The sequence below is a fragment of the Neopsephotus bourkii genome, unplaced genomic scaffold (assembly GCF_033783945.1).
Source record: "Neopsephotus bourkii isolate Nb327-2 ecotype Australia unplaced genomic scaffold, CSIRO-AGI_Nbou_v1 NB_1763, whole genome shotgun sequence".
In the NCBI taxonomy this organism is placed as follows: domain Eukaryota; kingdom Metazoa; phylum Chordata; class Aves; order Psittaciformes; family Psittacidae; genus Neopsephotus; species Neopsephotus bourkii.
This window is the reverse complement of record NW_026902237.1, coordinates 486091-502718: the sequence shown is the minus strand read 5'-3', so window position 1 is coordinate 502718 and position 16628 is coordinate 486091. Positions and strand designations below refer to the sequence as shown.

At 43.2% G+C, this 16628-nt stretch overlaps 1 protein-coding gene across 2 annotated transcripts; it reads left to right on the top strand.

Moving 5' to 3' along the window:
* The first annotated feature begins 201 nt into the window (after positions 1-201).
* Positions 202-8026, top strand: DYNLT3 (dynein light chain Tctex-type 3). 2 transcript variants are annotated; one of them, XM_061378055.1, is made up of 5 exons: positions 202-274; positions 1513-1554; positions 3119-3242; positions 4834-4911; positions 5865-8026. In XM_061378055.1, the coding sequence occupies exons 1-5, from the start codon at positions 245-247 to the stop codon at positions 5939-5941; spliced, it is 351 nt and encodes a 116-aa protein (XP_061234039.1). In that variant the 5' UTR covers positions 202-244; the 3' UTR covers positions 5942-8026. The 2 variants fall into 2 exon arrangements, with proteins under 2 accessions (XP_061234039.1, XP_061234040.1); XM_061378056.1 differs by lacking the exon at positions 202-274 and adding an exon at positions 1168-1347.
* The last annotated feature ends 8602 nt before the right edge of the window (positions 8027-16628 follow it).

Sequence of the window (16628 nt, the reverse complement as noted above, 5' to 3'; positions counted from 1 at the left end):
CTGCTGGACTCGGAGGGCGGGCAGTCAGGCTCCGGCTCGGCTCGGCTCGGCTCGGCTCGGCTCGGCTCGGCTCGGCTCGGCTCGGCTCGGCTCGGCTCGAGGTGCCCGCCGCCCAGGAAGACCGGCCCTCTCTATCTCAGTCCGTGCGCTCCCTGCTGGCTGCTGCCGCAGGAAGCCCTGCCCTGCACTGCCCAGCGGAGGCGGAGTCGCCGCTTCCGGGACAGCTGACGCCGGCACTGGGGCCATGGAGGATTTTCACCCCCACAACGATGAGGTAGGGGCTGCCGTCCTCGAACGGGGAGGAGGGCTGTGCCCAGGTGCGATGGGATGCGGACCCTCCGCCAGCTAGCCAGCCAGCTCGCCCGCCAGCTCCGTGCCCTGCGCTGCCTTTACGACGCAGGAGGAACCGGAGAGCCTGGCAGGTTGGGAGCTGTAGTTGTGGAGGTGGGCTGTGCGCCGGGACCTCCCGCTCCCTGCTCTTCGGCTGCTCTTGGGTCCGTACGGCGGCTGCGGGCCCGCTTCGGGTAGAGCGGGGGTTCAAGGTGCAGGCCGAGTCTTTGGCGCGGCCCTCTGCCCGTCTGCGGCCTCTGCTGCTACCGGCCTGCTCCAGTTCCGGGAGCTGAAAGTTCCTGCATGGGGACGTGAGAGCGGTGCTTGGGGGTGCTGCTACCCGCCTTGGGAGTGTCAAGCTGCTGCCGTTTTTCTTGTATCAGCCCTGGAAAAAAACTAAGCTGTCAGTGCTGCAGGCTGATCTCTGTCAGCCAGGACTAAGGGGCCTTTCCCTCTCAAAGTGGCCTCACTTCGGGTCTCTACCCACCAGTTTTCATTAAAACAAACAAACAAAACCCCAAACAAAACCTAAAAAAAACCGAGCTTCCAACTTATGTAAACATTATCATCATCATCCTTGAGGATTCTGTCCATGCTCAAGTGTTTGAAATTCGTGGCGATGAGAAGGGAGATGGCACAATGGCACATTCTGTGTTTCCTTTGGAAGCCAAGCTAAATACTGATGAGTAAGAACGAGTAGAAAATAGGTGGTGTTAAAACTGGGAAGCTTTTTTCTGTGTTTATTTGCATAAGCTAATGACTATGGAAACCACTTTTTCTGATAAACCTCAGGTTGCCATTTTGCAGCAAGATGTAACACACAGGTTAGTAAATCCATGACTCAGAGGAAAAGATTTGCCATTTAACTTTTTGTTTTGGCGAATATTCCCATGACATGCGTACCCAGTGGTGGAATTTAATCTTTACCGAAGCTGTAAACTGAACCTATTTCCAAGCTTACTGAGCCCCGTGGCTTTTTGGGCCCCCTCAAATGTGACCAGTAAAACGATACTAAATGTATGTATGGTGCTGGGGGAAAAAAGTAAGATTTTAGAATTATGCTAGCAGACTGCACAATGCAAATAACCAGACAAGGAGCCTGAATCATTAAGTGTAACTTCGAGTAAAACTGCATCATTTGTTTACTTTGCTATCAGAAATAATAATTAATTTTTATTACAGATGATCTTCAATGCTGATGAGGCCCACAACATAGTTAAGGAGGTAGGTTTTAGCTAACAGCTGTATTTCAAAGAACTTCTTTACCTTACTTTGCATTGTAGGGAAAGCAGTTACTTTCATTGACCATCCCAGATAAATTCAATATTATGTTAAAGTATTATTGATATCAAGTAAAGATGGATCTTTAAACTTCATTTGGTTGCTATCTTCAACAACCTAAAATGGAGAAGGTAGGTGAGAGGAGACAGAATCCACTTTAGAGTGGAAAGATTAGGGGCAGAGTCACAAGTTGCAAGGGAAATTCATTCCATGGTGAATTTCTTAATGAAGAGGCTATGGCAGATAGATGCTGTCAGGTTTTTCGGGGAAATACCATTTTGAGAACAGAATTCCTAGAGAGGCTCTTCAGGTCCTTTCCCACCTGTCAGGAAGGGAAAGGGCTGCACTTTCAGAACTGCTCAAGTACACAACGGCAAGCTCTTTGATCTCAGATAAATGACAGTTCAGCCTGTTGTATAACTGTTCCTGCCTTGAAAGGCCAAATACCGTATGACATTGTTTTCAGACACTGGGAGTAAAGCCAAGTGTTTCTGTCTCTGATTGAAAGCTTAACCAGACCCAAATAGCTCTGCCAGTGGGTACATTTCTGGAAGGACCAAAATCCCCAATGGATCTTGTTTGTCCCTCTTCTGTCTTCTATTCTGTGAATGTTTCCATTGAGTTCTTTGTCCGGTTTTATACACTGTGATCAGAGCTAATTGGGTTTTTTAAGATCTGGGACACAAGTCTCCTGTACAGTGTGTTAGTGGGTGGTTAGTGCATGGGATTCATCTTACTGAATCAGAGGAGGTCATACGTTTATTTTTCTTACCTTTTCAAGGTATGCATTTCTTAACCAAATTTCTCAGTTTTAAGAACATATTTCTGAGTTTCTGAGGAGCAGAGAGTGCAGTTTAAGAGTTACAGTTAGAAAAATAAAAGCCTTCTGTTCAATAATTTTAAGTTTAAGCAAGGGGTGGCCAGTCTGTAGTGGTGGGAGAATGTGCAGTTTTTAAGCAGTTAAGGTATTTCTTGCTGCAAGATGTGACCCCTGAGTATCTCTCACTCTAGTATCTCCTCATCTCTTAAGCTGGAGTATGCATTTTACTATTGTCACACCTGCTCTTAAAATTCTGGTATAATGTTTGCAAACTCTGAAAGGTTGGTCAGCCCAAGCTGACGTTACTGATTTGAGCAGTACCATTTCCATTGCAGTAGCTTCTGAAGCCAAGATGGAGTAGGTGGTCACTGGGAACAGTGGAATGGGTTAGTATCTACACTGGTAAATGGATCCATTCACTTGGTAGTTAAAACATACAGCTAAAGTCTTTCCTGCAAGAAATGTTCAGTCAGAGCCTTGTTCTTCTTCACGTAATAGTGTGGTAGATATGAACTAAAAATAAGTTTCCGAGAAGGCTCATTCAGCAACTTGATCAACTCAGTTGATTTAAAGTAATCTTAATTGGCAGATAAAATTCCTCAGATTATGTAAGACATTTTAAACCTCTATATTTTGAAGTATGTTTACTGCAACTTTTTTTTCTTTTTTTTTTTTTCTCTATTTTAGTGCATAGAAGGTGTTTTAGGCAAGGCAGATTATAATCACAACAAAGTCAACCAGTGGACTGCTGCTATAGTAGAACAGTCGCTGACACATCTGGTAAAACTTGGAAAAACCTATAAGTACATTGGTAAGTACAGGCAGGCATACTTTTACCACATACAGTCACAATAAATAATTGATGAAATGTTCATTTGAATGCAGTGCTATGTTCAGCAGAAAGTTTTGAACTGTAGAGAAAGCAGAGCAGATTCCTGAACTCTTCTGTTACATAGATTTTTAGCAATACCTGTTGTAATGACAGTTTCACGTGGGCTAAGCATACTAGAACCACTTAGCACTCTTAGAAGATGGCATATTACACAGCCTTTCAACATTTTAGTATCAGTTCAGGAAATAATTACTTATTTTAAATAAAATTTTCAGTAGGATTAGGCTTACTTTAAATACAGACATTTGAAAGACTAGTCCTGTACGCTCAGTGGTATCCCATTATATTTATATGCATATCTGTGGAAGGGAAAATGAAATAAGTAGAAGTTTAACCCACTTTGGTCCTTTAGTGGAGTGTTGATGTAATAGCAAGCGTTTGCACTCTGTTCTGTTTTGAAAATCTTGGATTCAGATTGTCACTGGTTTTACGACCATTGCAGGTCAGTCTAGAAATGCTGCAGGTTACTAGAGTGTGGTTTCAGAGAGCAGTCAATCAGTACTTTTGTGAAAAAGCTCTCATCAAGTGTGACTTCTGCAGTACCTGTGAGGAGAGCACCTGCAGTCGCATTCTGAGGTGCACGTGTCTTGTTTTTAGCTGGGATAATTAATTTTCTTCCTGGTAGCTGGCACAGTGCTGCGTTTTGGCTTTAGTCTGTGAGTAACGTTGATAACACACTAATAATTTTGTTGCTGCTGAGTAGTTGCTAAGTCAAGGACTTACACGTTTCCCACAGTCTGCCAGTGAGAAGCAGCACAAGAAGCCAGGAGGAAGCAGAGACAGGACACCTGACCCAAACTAGCCAAAGGGGTATTCCATACCACAGAACGTCACACTCAGTACATAAACTTGGGAGAGTTGGCCAGGAGGTGCCAGTCACTGCTGGAGGTAGCTGGGCATTGGTCAGCAGATGGCAAGCAATTGTATTGTGCATCACTTGTTTGGGTTTTGTGGGTTTTTGGGGGGGGGGGTGGTGGTTATTCCTCCCACTATCTTTCTCTCTCCCTCCCTCCCTTTTTCATTTTTTTATTATTATTAATAATAATATTATTGTAGTATTATATTTTTACATTCATTCAAATTATTTAACTGTTCTTATCCCAACCCATGTTTTTTTATGTTTTTCCAGTTCTCTTCCCCATTCCACTGTGGAGGGGAAGAGTGAATGAACGAGTGGCTGTGTGGTACTTATTTGCTGGCTGGGCTTCAATCAGAACAACGTGACACAAGCCATATCTAAGTAGTTTAAAAGATAAGAAACATAATCCTATTACCAAGCATTTTTTTAAAGCCACTGTCTTTATGTGAGTAAAAATAGTCATGAAATGAATACCAAGTTCTTGAGGAAAATACTGGGGGTAAGGAGTTTGTCAGAAAAGGTTTTGATTTAGCTGGATGCCACTTGCCAGCCATTTGAACACGTAATGCAGGCTTGAGTTCAGAACTACTAAATGATTCCCCCCTTCTGCTTTAATAATCAAGTCCTTGATTTTATGATTGCGTCTTGCAGTAACTTGTGCAGTGATGCAGAGGAGTGGAGCTGGTCTTCACACAGCAAGCTCATGCTTCTGGGATACTACAACTGATGGTAAGCTTCTTCACTCAAACTAAAAATCTATAGTAAAAGAAAAGTTACTTATTGCTCAGTAGTAATAGTTGGTTTGAACATTTTTCAGGGTGTTTGTAGGAGCGGTAGCTTCCAGAATTAGATGCTTGTGTACTGTCCCAGCAGAAATGTTTTGTTAGCAGTCAGTGCCTGCATTAAGAGCAATTGCTGTGTAAATTATGAAAAGTGGGAGTAGAAACGTCCTCATTCTGAAGTGAGTCAAAACATTGAATCCTCATCAGTAACCAAGATCAGTTGAAGAGGCAGTAAAATGTTGATCGCAGTAAATGCAAGTGAGTAGTCCTAAACATACCTGCCTTTCTGCTGTGAGGGGGACAGCACTACTTTGGAGGAGGAGAGAACTTGGTAAGAAACAGGAATATTTTGACTGAGAGTTTGTGTTTCAGTTGCTTAATTACCAGTTGGGCTTTGGATGTGTTTTATTGCTTCCAAATTAGTTCTTAAGGCATTTTTTTCCCAGGTTCAGAGTATCATGGGGAAACAAGATCAAAATAATCTTATGTCTGTCACAGACTCAGAAAGGTATTTTCAGAAGGGGGCACCAAGATTAGAGATGGCTTCAGAAAGTCAACCAAGGTTAAAATAAAAAAATCCAAAACCAACATAAAATGAAGTTAAATAGAGTATCTTGCCAGTTTCAGTATGAGATTTTCAAGGTTTTTGCAAGTCCAAAGAGATACCAAAATTGTGTTTTCCTGGAAACTCTTCAGCATACAAGGCTCATGTTAGGTAGTAAACAACATACAAGCTAATGAAAATGTTTTGAGGACTGTTGTCTATATATAGCCAAGATAACATTATAGTACTTACCTTAGGTCACAGCTGTCATGCTAATTGACATAGTTACAATGTGATAAAGTGAACGTAGTAGAGACACTGGAATTCTGTTTTCATTTTGTAATAATCTTTTCTAGGAACGTGCACAGTGAGATGGGAAAACCGAACAATGAACTGCATTGTCAATGTGTTTGCTGTTGCTATTATCCTGTAGCTGAGTAGAAGATAAACACAAGCAACACCGAAGCCTTTAAAACAAACAAAAACAAAAAAAAAAATCATCCAAACACATGGCTAAATATTTCAAACCATTATTTGTTTTTGTATGAGGAACAGACAGAAATTCTCTACAGAGGGCATACAGTCTAAGCCAGTTCTCATAGATTAATTATCCGAATGCTAGCAAAAAAGTTAATATATATATATATTTATCTAAACAGAAAGTTTTAATAATATATGATAGTAAGAAGGAGCCACAAAGATCAATACAATTTATATCAAAGCTAATATCAAAGATACTTTATCCAAGAGGAGCAAAACACACCAGATCAAAGGAAAGGTCAAAGATAAGCAAGACCTCACAGGATTGCAATGTGTTTGGGAACAAATTACGAACACAGTTCAGAGTGGTTTTACTGCAAACAATACTGGTGCTTCGTGTTTGATTAAGCAAAGCTGTCACACTGACTGCTACTCCTTATGAAACTGCATGAGCATCATGTTTCGGTCAAGCGTGAACATTTACATTGAAATTAAATCCAGTAAAGCTTATTCCCTGGAGACAGAGGATGGCTTCAGTAGGACAAAGGTGAGATATACCTCGTCCTAACAGAATTCTAATTTATTTTCAGAATTAAGGACATAATACTTGTTATCAGTTGAGGGATACATGCTGGGGATCAGGCATCAGCACTTAATTCATAGTTTAAAATCTGAAAGCATTCTGAAGGTACTTAAATTCGATATTATTCCACAACTGCGCAAATTGTGACAAGCACTTTATTGATTCCTCATGCAGTATCCAGGAGCTAGGACAGTAAGACTGGACCCACATTACTCCAAATAGAATTAAAGTGTTTGGAGAGAAGGCACAGATGTTTCTAGGGGTCTTGTTTGCTTTGAAAGCATTTATCCTAAAGCAACGTGTCTGCTCTTTATAGGAGTGTTTCCTACATTGTCTAAGTCTAGAACTGGATCTTGGTCCTATGAAATAATACAGTTAGGTTTTAAGCACTTAGAATTCCCTTCCTGTGTAGATTTATGCAAGTTCTAACTTTGCTCATCTGATGAGTCTTAACTTGAAATATTCCACATGGAAGAAAAGGATTTGCACACAATGCAAGTATTTGCTGAATTGGGGCCTATGCTTTTGTTGATTAATGCACAAATTATAGAGATGTATCAACACCAAAAATGCCTAAATGATAGCTGACACTAAGTGGCAGCTGCATTAAGTAGTTCAGATGCTGCTTAAAGGTAGAATTTTTTCTTTGTTACTGCATGTCCTTGGAAGAGACTGGTAACTACCTAACAGCTACTGTGAGGCTGGTTTTGATTTTAACAAATGAATATTAAAGCACTATTACGTAGACTGTAAGGGCGTGTGACAAGTGTCCTGCACAAAGAACAAGCTTAAAAACCATTTCATTGCTTAAACTGTGTATACGTATACCTAGTATGAGACTACAGAAGGAATATGTGTATGTGTAACTCCCAGTATTGTTCGAAATCTCTTGCTTAGCAGACGGGTAGAGTTCTGCTTTTACCTAAGTGCAAGTAAAATTAATGCTGTAATACTGCATTTGCCTAACAGGCAAGTGTAATGTGAAGATGTATGTGTATATTGTACTGACCTTCAAATGTATAATAATTTAAAGTTACTTGGGCTAGAACAGCAATTTCTGAACTAGGTGCCAGCATTGAAGAGCCGAATTGTGGAACTGACAAAAATGCAGAAGTTTCACTGATACTTGGGATGGTGGAAAGTTAAAAATCAGTGGGGCACCAACTGGAAAAAGGTTTGGTATGGTTGATGCAGTTTAAGAAGTAGGTGAGTAAAGATAGGAGTGGCTGTTATCCCCCTGTTAATGGGCCATGGTCTGAAAAAATATTCCAGATAGCCACTTGTAAACTCATTTGCTTTACTTGAATACATGATGCACTGAATAAGACTATCAGTTTAATGAGGCTTGATCAAGGTTCTGCTGCAGAAGAAACCTAGAAAATGCTGCTTAATTATAAGACTGCTTCATTTTTCTTTCTACCAAAAAAAAATAAATAAAGTTTTGCCTTAGTTATATTTTTGTATCGTGTTGTGATCTATATAAATGGGAACTGAGAAAAATACTCCTTACCTTCACCCCAGACCTTGGATGCTTATTCTAAGCTGCAAGCTGTTACCTGGCAATGAAAAAGTTAGGATTTTATAAAGGACTCTGTGTGTGAAAGCTTGAAAATCTTGAGTCTGAAAAACAGTGTTTGCTTATTAAGCTCATAGGCCTTGGGGAGAAGTAGGTGACTGATAAGTGAGCCACCTGGATCAGAAGTGGTTCACTAAGACTCAACTTCACAAAGATTAGGAAGGAACCCAAGGTTGAAATACAGAAGTAATTTTGAAAAGCTGAGCAAAACATAACTCTGTCCCTCAAGGAGCTTGTTTCATTATAATACTAAAGATCACGCCCCCTGAAATAAGAGACCCTTGCCCACAGAGGTGAGATCCTTACGGGATGTAGTGAATTGAATATGTACTGCATCTAAACGGAGACTGGAGAACTTAAGAGCCAGTGATTGTAGATGGATGGAAAATGCTGATTTTCACTGTTTGAAATGTATAAAATTGTGTAGCTGCCAGATTGAGGGTGTGCTTCCTTTGTGGAAGTTTCCCTTAGCGCCCATCTTTGGCAAACAGGAGTGTCTCGACTCGGTGTGTGAGATTGGCTTATTGCACACCGGGAGAACGATCCTGTATTTGGGTCCCCACACTGATTTCCCAGTCACAGCAGCACCATGGCTGTGAACAGTAAGCTGGCTGCTGGCGCCCCCGGCTGTCGCTGGCTGTGCCACCCCTCCCATCCTCCGGCTCCATGCTCCCGCACGGCAGCCACGGCGGCACGGCGCGGCCCCCTCACGGCTCCGAGCACCGCGGGCCCGGGTCGAGGCCCGGAGCCGGCGGCAGGTGGCGGTCGCGGGAGATGGCTGCCGATGTCCCCACCGCGCCCCGCTCCGCTCGGGCCGTGAGCGTGGGGAGCGTCCGCGGGCGGTTGTCCAGAGTGCGGGGCCTGTAACGCTCGGGGGGGCGGGGTGGCGGCGGGGCAGCTCGTCCGCAGCCGCAGGCAAGCCCGCCAGGGGCCGGGGGTTCGGCTCGGCGCGGCCCGGCGGTGGCTCAGGCGGGAGCAGCGTCGGTGGGTCGGGGAACAGCCGCGGTGGAAATGGCCCGGCGGTAGCCTCACGTGTTAATGATGATGCGTAACAGTAACGTCCTTTCAAAAGAGTGGGCAGTTACGGTTATGCCATTCCTATTGAAACGCTATGTGTTGCATATGAAAGTGTTGTATCCTCCAGGAAACATGAGACTGCAAACTGCCTGTCGCTGCTAGCCGACAGACACCTCGCACACGCTCCGACTTCCCTACCGGGAATTCGGGAGTTGCAGCAGCTGTGGGGTGTGTATGTGACAATCACCCACCCGTCTTCTCACTTCGGCTGGTTTTGTATCGGCTGTTTGGCCCCATGAAAGTCAGCTTTTAGTATGCATGCTGAGCTGTGTATATGACATGCTTCTAATTTCAGTGTTGCTGCTATTAAAAATACTTTCTCTTGAGAACAGACACGGGACTGACTGCCATTCATGTGTTAGACCACAACAGTAGTCATATCTACAGATACTGAACAGATGTCGGGGAATTAAAAACAGAACTGGTGTTACGTATTTTCAGCCTCCTTTATCCACCCACTGGAGCCAGCCGTGGGGCTCTACAGTCTTGTAATAATTTGCATGGTTTTCTCTTTTAGAAATAAGCCAAACTTGAAATAGAGAAAAGCGAAGAGAAGGGGCAGTGTGAATGGGCACAGAAAACACCAACAGCTGAGACAGAAACTTAAGAGAGAATACATAGCTGCACGCTTATTTTTGATTTTCCACATATAGGTAAATGATTTAAATGCCTGTCAAAAGTTGCTCTGTCACTCCCCTCCTCAACTGGACAGGAGAGAGAAAATAAAACAGAAGGCTCACAGATCAAGATAAGGACAAGGAGACATCATTCAGCAATTACCATCACAGGCAAGACAGACTTGGGGAAATTAGTTTAATTTATTGCCAATCAAATCAGAGTAGGGTAATGAGAAATAAACCCGAATCTCAAAAACACCTGCCCCCCAACCCTCCCTACTTCCTAAGTAACTTTACTCCCAAATTCTCTCTGTCCTCTCAGTGGCGCAGGGGGACAATAAATGTGGTTGCAGCCAGTTCATCTCATGTTGTCTCTGCTGCTCCTTCATCCTCTGGAGGATTCCTCACACTGTTCCCCAGCTCCAGCATGGGATCCCACCAACAAGAGACCATCAACTTCTTCAGCGTTAGTCCTTCCCACGGGAGACAGTCCTCCATGAACTGCTTCAGTGTTGGTCCCTTCCATGGGGTGCAGCCCTTCAGGAACAGACTGCTCCAGCATGGCCCCCCCCCAGGGTCACAAGTCCTGCCACAAATCTGCTCCAGCGTGGGCTCCTTTCTCCATGAGACCACAGGTCCTGCCAGGAGCCTGCTCCAGCACAGGCTTCCCACAGGGTCACAGGCTCCTTTGAGCATCCACCTGCTCCAGTGTGGATCCTCCATGGGCTGCAGGGGCACAGCCTGCCTCACTATGAGCTGCACCATGGGCTGCAAGGGAATCTGCTCCAGATCTGGAGCACCTCCTCCCCTCCTTCCTCACTGACCTTGGTGTCTGCAGGGCTGTTGCTATCACATATTTTAAGTCCTTTCTCCAGGCACAGTTGCTGTTTGCTTTTCCGCCTTCTCAAATATGTTCTGACAGAAGCACTACCCACTACCACTGTCACTGATGGGCACAGCCTTGGTCATCAGTGGGCCTGTCTGGGAGCCATCCAGCACTGGCTCTGTCAGACATGGAGGAAGCTTCTGACAGCTTCTCACAGAAGCCACCCCTGCAGACCCCTGCTACGAAAACCTTTTAACACAAGCCCACAATACAATTGCTCAGACAGTAGCCACTGAAATGTGTGATCCTGGTTCTTCATAATAGTAGTAGTAGCAATAGCAGTAGTAGTAGAAGTTTTGCTATCACAATGATGTTGTTGCTGCATCACCTAGAAGCACTAAGTTGTGAAGAATGCCCAGTTATGCTGGATGCTAGCCCAGCTACTGTCTGAAAACTATTCACTTTGACTTCAAAGAGAAAACTGAAATAGATGGATACAGGTAGTCCTAGGAACACAAGGAAGCAGTGTTAGCTACCCCAGACCCAGTGGTCCTAGAGAGGAATCTGAGTCCAACAGTTGTCTCAAGATGAGGAGATGAAGATACCTAAGGAAGGTTGTGTCTGAGAATGATGGTGCTGACAAGGGCAGCAACAACAGAAGGCTGAGGAGTTGCCTACTTAAAGACTTTAGTCAGCAGCCTTCTGAGAGTCACACCGAGTTGGAAGCCGGAGAGGATAAAGTTTAAATGGGAGCACTGGCAATTGTATAAAATACTTTTTAAGTTATAGATGAAAGAGAAGAAAGTCTGGCAGTTAAGTTAGCAAGAAATTGTTTTGCTTGAGTCAGGTGGGGAACAAGACAAACAAGGTGAGAGGTTCCCTTTTTCAGCTTGTTTGGCATTTACAGGATACACAAAGGACAGCCCTGGACAACCTTTCCCACTGACACTTTGCTTGGGAGGAGTAAATACCTACTTGGCATGTAAGGCAGTGGTTTGCTAGCTTGTCCCAGCAGTATTTTCTCTGCTGATACAGCTTCATTGTGTGGTTACAAAATGCAAAATCTGTCCCCATTAACTGGCAATGAAGAGTGCTTTTGCCCACTGTAGGGAAGAGGGAAAGGCCCAGCATCTTGAAACAAATTTAATGGCTGCGGACATGAGCTAAATAAGGAGGGAACACCTGTTACTGCTATAGGGGAAGTGGCCATCTTAGTGGGTTTCAGCTTAGCCTTTGCAAATGAGTTGATAGTAGCATGAGAATTTTCATAATTTTCTTGGTTTTGGGTCTAGTTTCTGTTGCTTACATAAACGCGACTGTGCCTGTTAAATTTTCCTAGTAGTAAATTGCCTGTATCTACCATCCCCCTTACTAAGTCATAACAATCAGGGAGTGCTGGTTTTCCTACTTAGCCTCACAAGCCAAGACTCATATAGTGGGTCTCATCATCTCACTCCCCAATGACTACTGTTACCTTTCAGCTGGCCTCAAGATCCCTTCCCCAAATGTTGTTACAGGGATCTTTAATCTGTCACTGATACTTTGAATCCTGCTAATTTATAGTTAACTATCCCAGCACCCTGGAAGGATTTAGGGCATACAAGTACCTAGAGCGGGAATTAGTACATATAGGGCTTAAATAGCATATTGTCTTCTTGCACGATTTCAACAAGGAACACTGGAAAATGCTCTAAATATAATGTATGTAATGCAATGCTCAGGCCAACACTCATATCACTGTGATTTTCCTGGAGTTAATGGTTGCTTGGGGAAAAGCTGCTGGTGTACCCCAGGCAGTGATGTGAGGGCATACGGCGTATGAACCTGCAGTCCCCAAATGGTCACTTCATTCATCATGATGACTTTTATAGTCATACCAGATGAATTCCTGACAGATTAATGCAAATAAAGGCATTGGGGTATTTATTAAATTACCAACAACAATGACTAACTTGAGGCAAGATTCCCTGGCTATGCTTGTGACACAGGCTTTGCTCTCTCTCAGAGGGTGTGAAATGGCAGGGAATGGCCTTGCTTCCAACTGCAGCAATAACTGTGGCAGAGACTATAACCTTTAGAGATTTCCTGTAAAATGAATGTAAGTAATATTGGGTAATTGAGCATCAGTTAGTCCTCTGTAAGCAGAATTTCATGGCAACTTGTGTTGCCGTCCTTTACACACTGTGCTTGATTTATGCACCTGAGAGGGATGAGTGATGGACAATGATCCACACATGTACAGCCCTCTTACCATCTGCAGCCCTTTCACAGTGAAAATGTTTCATGAATTGTTAACAGATGAGAGGAACATTCATAATTTTGAGGCAGAAGATAGCTGCTCACAATCAACAGGTTTCTGTCTTCTCAGGGGAACTGGTTCTAGAAAGTGTTTCTCACAGTTGGTTTGTCAGTGTTTGCTGATTATTTCCTTGCTGCTGTCTGAGCAAGGTTAAGGTCTTGGAGGGCTTGTGTGAATTTGCCACCTGAAAACAGGCTTGAGCTAGCATTGGTTGTCACAGATGAAAGGGAAGTATGAGAAAAACAGGGAGAGGGTGATAAAACTGCAGCAGCAGCTGTCTTCTTCAGATGTTCATGAGAACTTGCCCAGCCTTGGGTTACCCTGCAGGGATATTAACTTACATCCTGGCTGCATCCAGGATTTACTAATCCAAAAGTGGGACTGCAGGGTAGAAAGCTCTTTGGTCTATAAGGATGGATAGTCTGTGATATGAAACTGGGCACTTGCCCCAAAATGCCCCTTAGTAACACCAGTATTGACAACTACATTTTGTCCTGCTAACTGCAAAGAGATGACAGCAATTACCCTGTCCGGGCCCTTCCCTATGCCATTTCTGCAGCCACAAAAATTCCACCTGAATTTTCTCGGTGCTCTCCCTCATTCAGAGAGAAACCTTACAGACCCCAGACTTTTGTATGGCCCAGTCTAACTCATACGACTGTAAAAAGACAAAATCAGCATAAGAAGCATTTACACTTCAAAGATGACTTGACCAAAGATGCCTCTGCTTTTTTGTCCTGAAGGTCATAAAATTCATGGTATTTTCATATTTTCTGATCTTAACACCAGTTGACCTACAAGTACAAAACAAAATCAACCAAAAAGTTGTTTGCAGGGTACTTTGCTTTGTAGATTGTTTCCAGAATTATAAAGCATCAGTTCCAAGGCAGAGAGATGGTCTGACTCCCCCTTGGCTGGGGCTTCCCTGCCTCCCTCTACAGTAATGCTCAGCGAGGTGGGTGGCTATCTCGGGGTGGGGGAGTGAGGTTTTTTGACATTTTCCTCATTTTTGAACAGTGCATATGAAATATAAGGTCAGCGCAGGTATGTTTTACAGGATTAAAGTACATCATTTGAGCCACATGCTGTGAAATACTAGAACAGAGCTCATAAATTTCCTTCATTGTAGCATTTAAAATAAAAATCATTAAGCAGGTGGAGAAAATATTATGGGAGGGAACCAAAATAGTCTGTTTGGACAATGCAGAGATGGCTACAGCTATGATCTATTTGCAATGACAGAGAAGGTTTGCAGCTAAATAACTGTCATGGTTTAAACCCAGCTGGCAACTAAGTACCATGCAGCTGCTTGCTCACTCCCCCTCCACCTCCCACGCCCCCTCCCTATGGGATGGGGAGGAGTATTGGAACAAGGTAAAACCCTCAGGTTGATTTAAGAACATTTTAATAATTGAAATAACATATAACAACAACAATACCAAGATAATAATCATTATAATAATAACAGGAAAACCACCACCACCACAACAATAATAATAATAATAAAAACAATGGGAAACTGAAAAGTCCTTGATGTAGATTAGCACTACTTAGCAACAACTAATACATCAGTTTATTATTCTCACAGTAAATAAAATAAAAAAAAAACAACAACCCACCACTGTTCCAGCTATTAAGAATCAAATTAACTTCAGGACTGTGTCCACCCCTTATTCCATTCATGTCATGCCAGGTTCCTCACTTCCCAATGCACCATCACCTTTTCTATCCTTTGATATATACACATAGATATCACTCTCTTAGTCTACGGACCAGCCCTATATAAGTCCAATGAGTTCATTTAGTCCATGACCTTGGGCTACATCTGTCATAAGAGTCTTTTAGGGCAGAAAAGATGGCATGTGGTGTTGGATTGCTGCATGTGGAACCCAGGCCTGATTCTATCACCACTGTGCTTGTCCAGTTTCATCAAACTTCATTTTTCATTAATATGTCAGTTGAAAGGGTTCACATTCCCCAAATCTGGAGTGGCAGATATGGGTGCTGCAGTGCCCCCAGTGCGCTGATGGGCATATAGCTGCTATAGAAGTGGCAATATATTGTTATATACCAATCAACATCATACAGTTTAATTCACTGCCTATTCTAACCCAAAATCAAATCCCTTGAAAGAGTGACAACAGCAGTTGGTAGAAGAGGATGGATTGAGAGAAAACAGTGGTAGATGGGTAGGAAGAGATACACCAGTTACCCAAGCAGAAGAGCACCAGAGAAAAGGGAGGGAATGGGGTTAGTGCAGGCGCAGAATGGGCTGGAAAGCATTTGTAGGCTTTCAGCAAGTCTCTCAACACTTTTCCACTCTACTGTAATTAATTTTGCTGCTAGTCTGGGCTGGCTTGTGTGTATTGAATGTAAATTAGACCAGCGGGTTGCTAAGTTCTGTATGAAATGCAAAAACAAATGTGTGGTTGATGACAAATAACTACTCTGGTTTGTGTCTATGGAACCGACACTGTTGTACACAGTCAGACGCAAGGATCGTGATCCTGCCAACGCTTATAACCATTAGCATCTTGACGCATGCTTCTAACTTCCTTTAAGCATATATACCTATGGTTTTGAGGTCTCAGGGCTTACACCTTGCTGTGAATTCTACAAAGAACCCATTGAAAGATGGAAAAAAAACCCAACCCAATCAACATTAATTTGCTGACACTCCAAAATACAGCAAGATCCTGAGAAAAAGTGCCATAATGAGACCCTAACTTTATTTCTTGTTTGTGTAAAGGTACCTTGTGTTTCACAGGCAGCTTTTTGTTTGCTTTTGTTACTAATTTGGTTTTACCCACTATCTGAGGACTTAAAAGGCAGAAAGTCCCCACCCAGCAGAGGAAATCTTACAAGACTGAAAAAAGGAAGACCTATTTTGCAACCAGGGTGGTTTCCCCTGGGACAATGCATGATGGTGAACAGGCAGAGTATCACTTTGACTGTACGTTAAAACTTAGGAAAACTTGGATTTCGTTTCCTTATCTGCACACTTTGCAAGTATGTATCAGGGAAGGAAGGAGGACTAGGTGAGGCCAGTACTTATTGAGGTCTCACTTGAATAGATTATCTGAATATGGCCAGATACCATGCCTCCCCCAAAGCCCCTTGCAGTTCACAAAATCAAGATGATGTCAATGGAAACGAGAGCTGCCCAGCACCCTGAAGGGTCAGGGTCTTTAACTGTAAGACTACACTGAACTGGAGACCAAGGATATTGATGAATCAGTTGTTTGGAGGTGTTTTTTTTCAGGTGACTTACATATGGGAAAACAGAAAAGATTTTGTATAAAAAGGAAAAGAAAACATCCTGAGCTGAGGCCATAAGTGAGACCAACTTACTGCTTCAGTCACTTTGAACTGAATTGCTTTCATTGGTTAAAACTGTTAATTTAATAATCCAAAACCTGTCTTTTCTTGCCATCAGCAGAGTACTTTTCATTTGAATAGAGAATCTGTGGAACTGGATGGAAGGAGAGATGAGATGTGAGTCTGTTTTGTAAACTCAGGTACAGCATGAGCTCAACAGTGGGTGTCGCACAGGCTGCGCTCCTGTCTCTGCTGATGGTATCAGGAGTGCTAAGTGACTCCTAACCTCTTTTAGAGTCACTTCTGCAGATGAGGCAGAGCAAGGACCAAAGGTTACTGTTAAA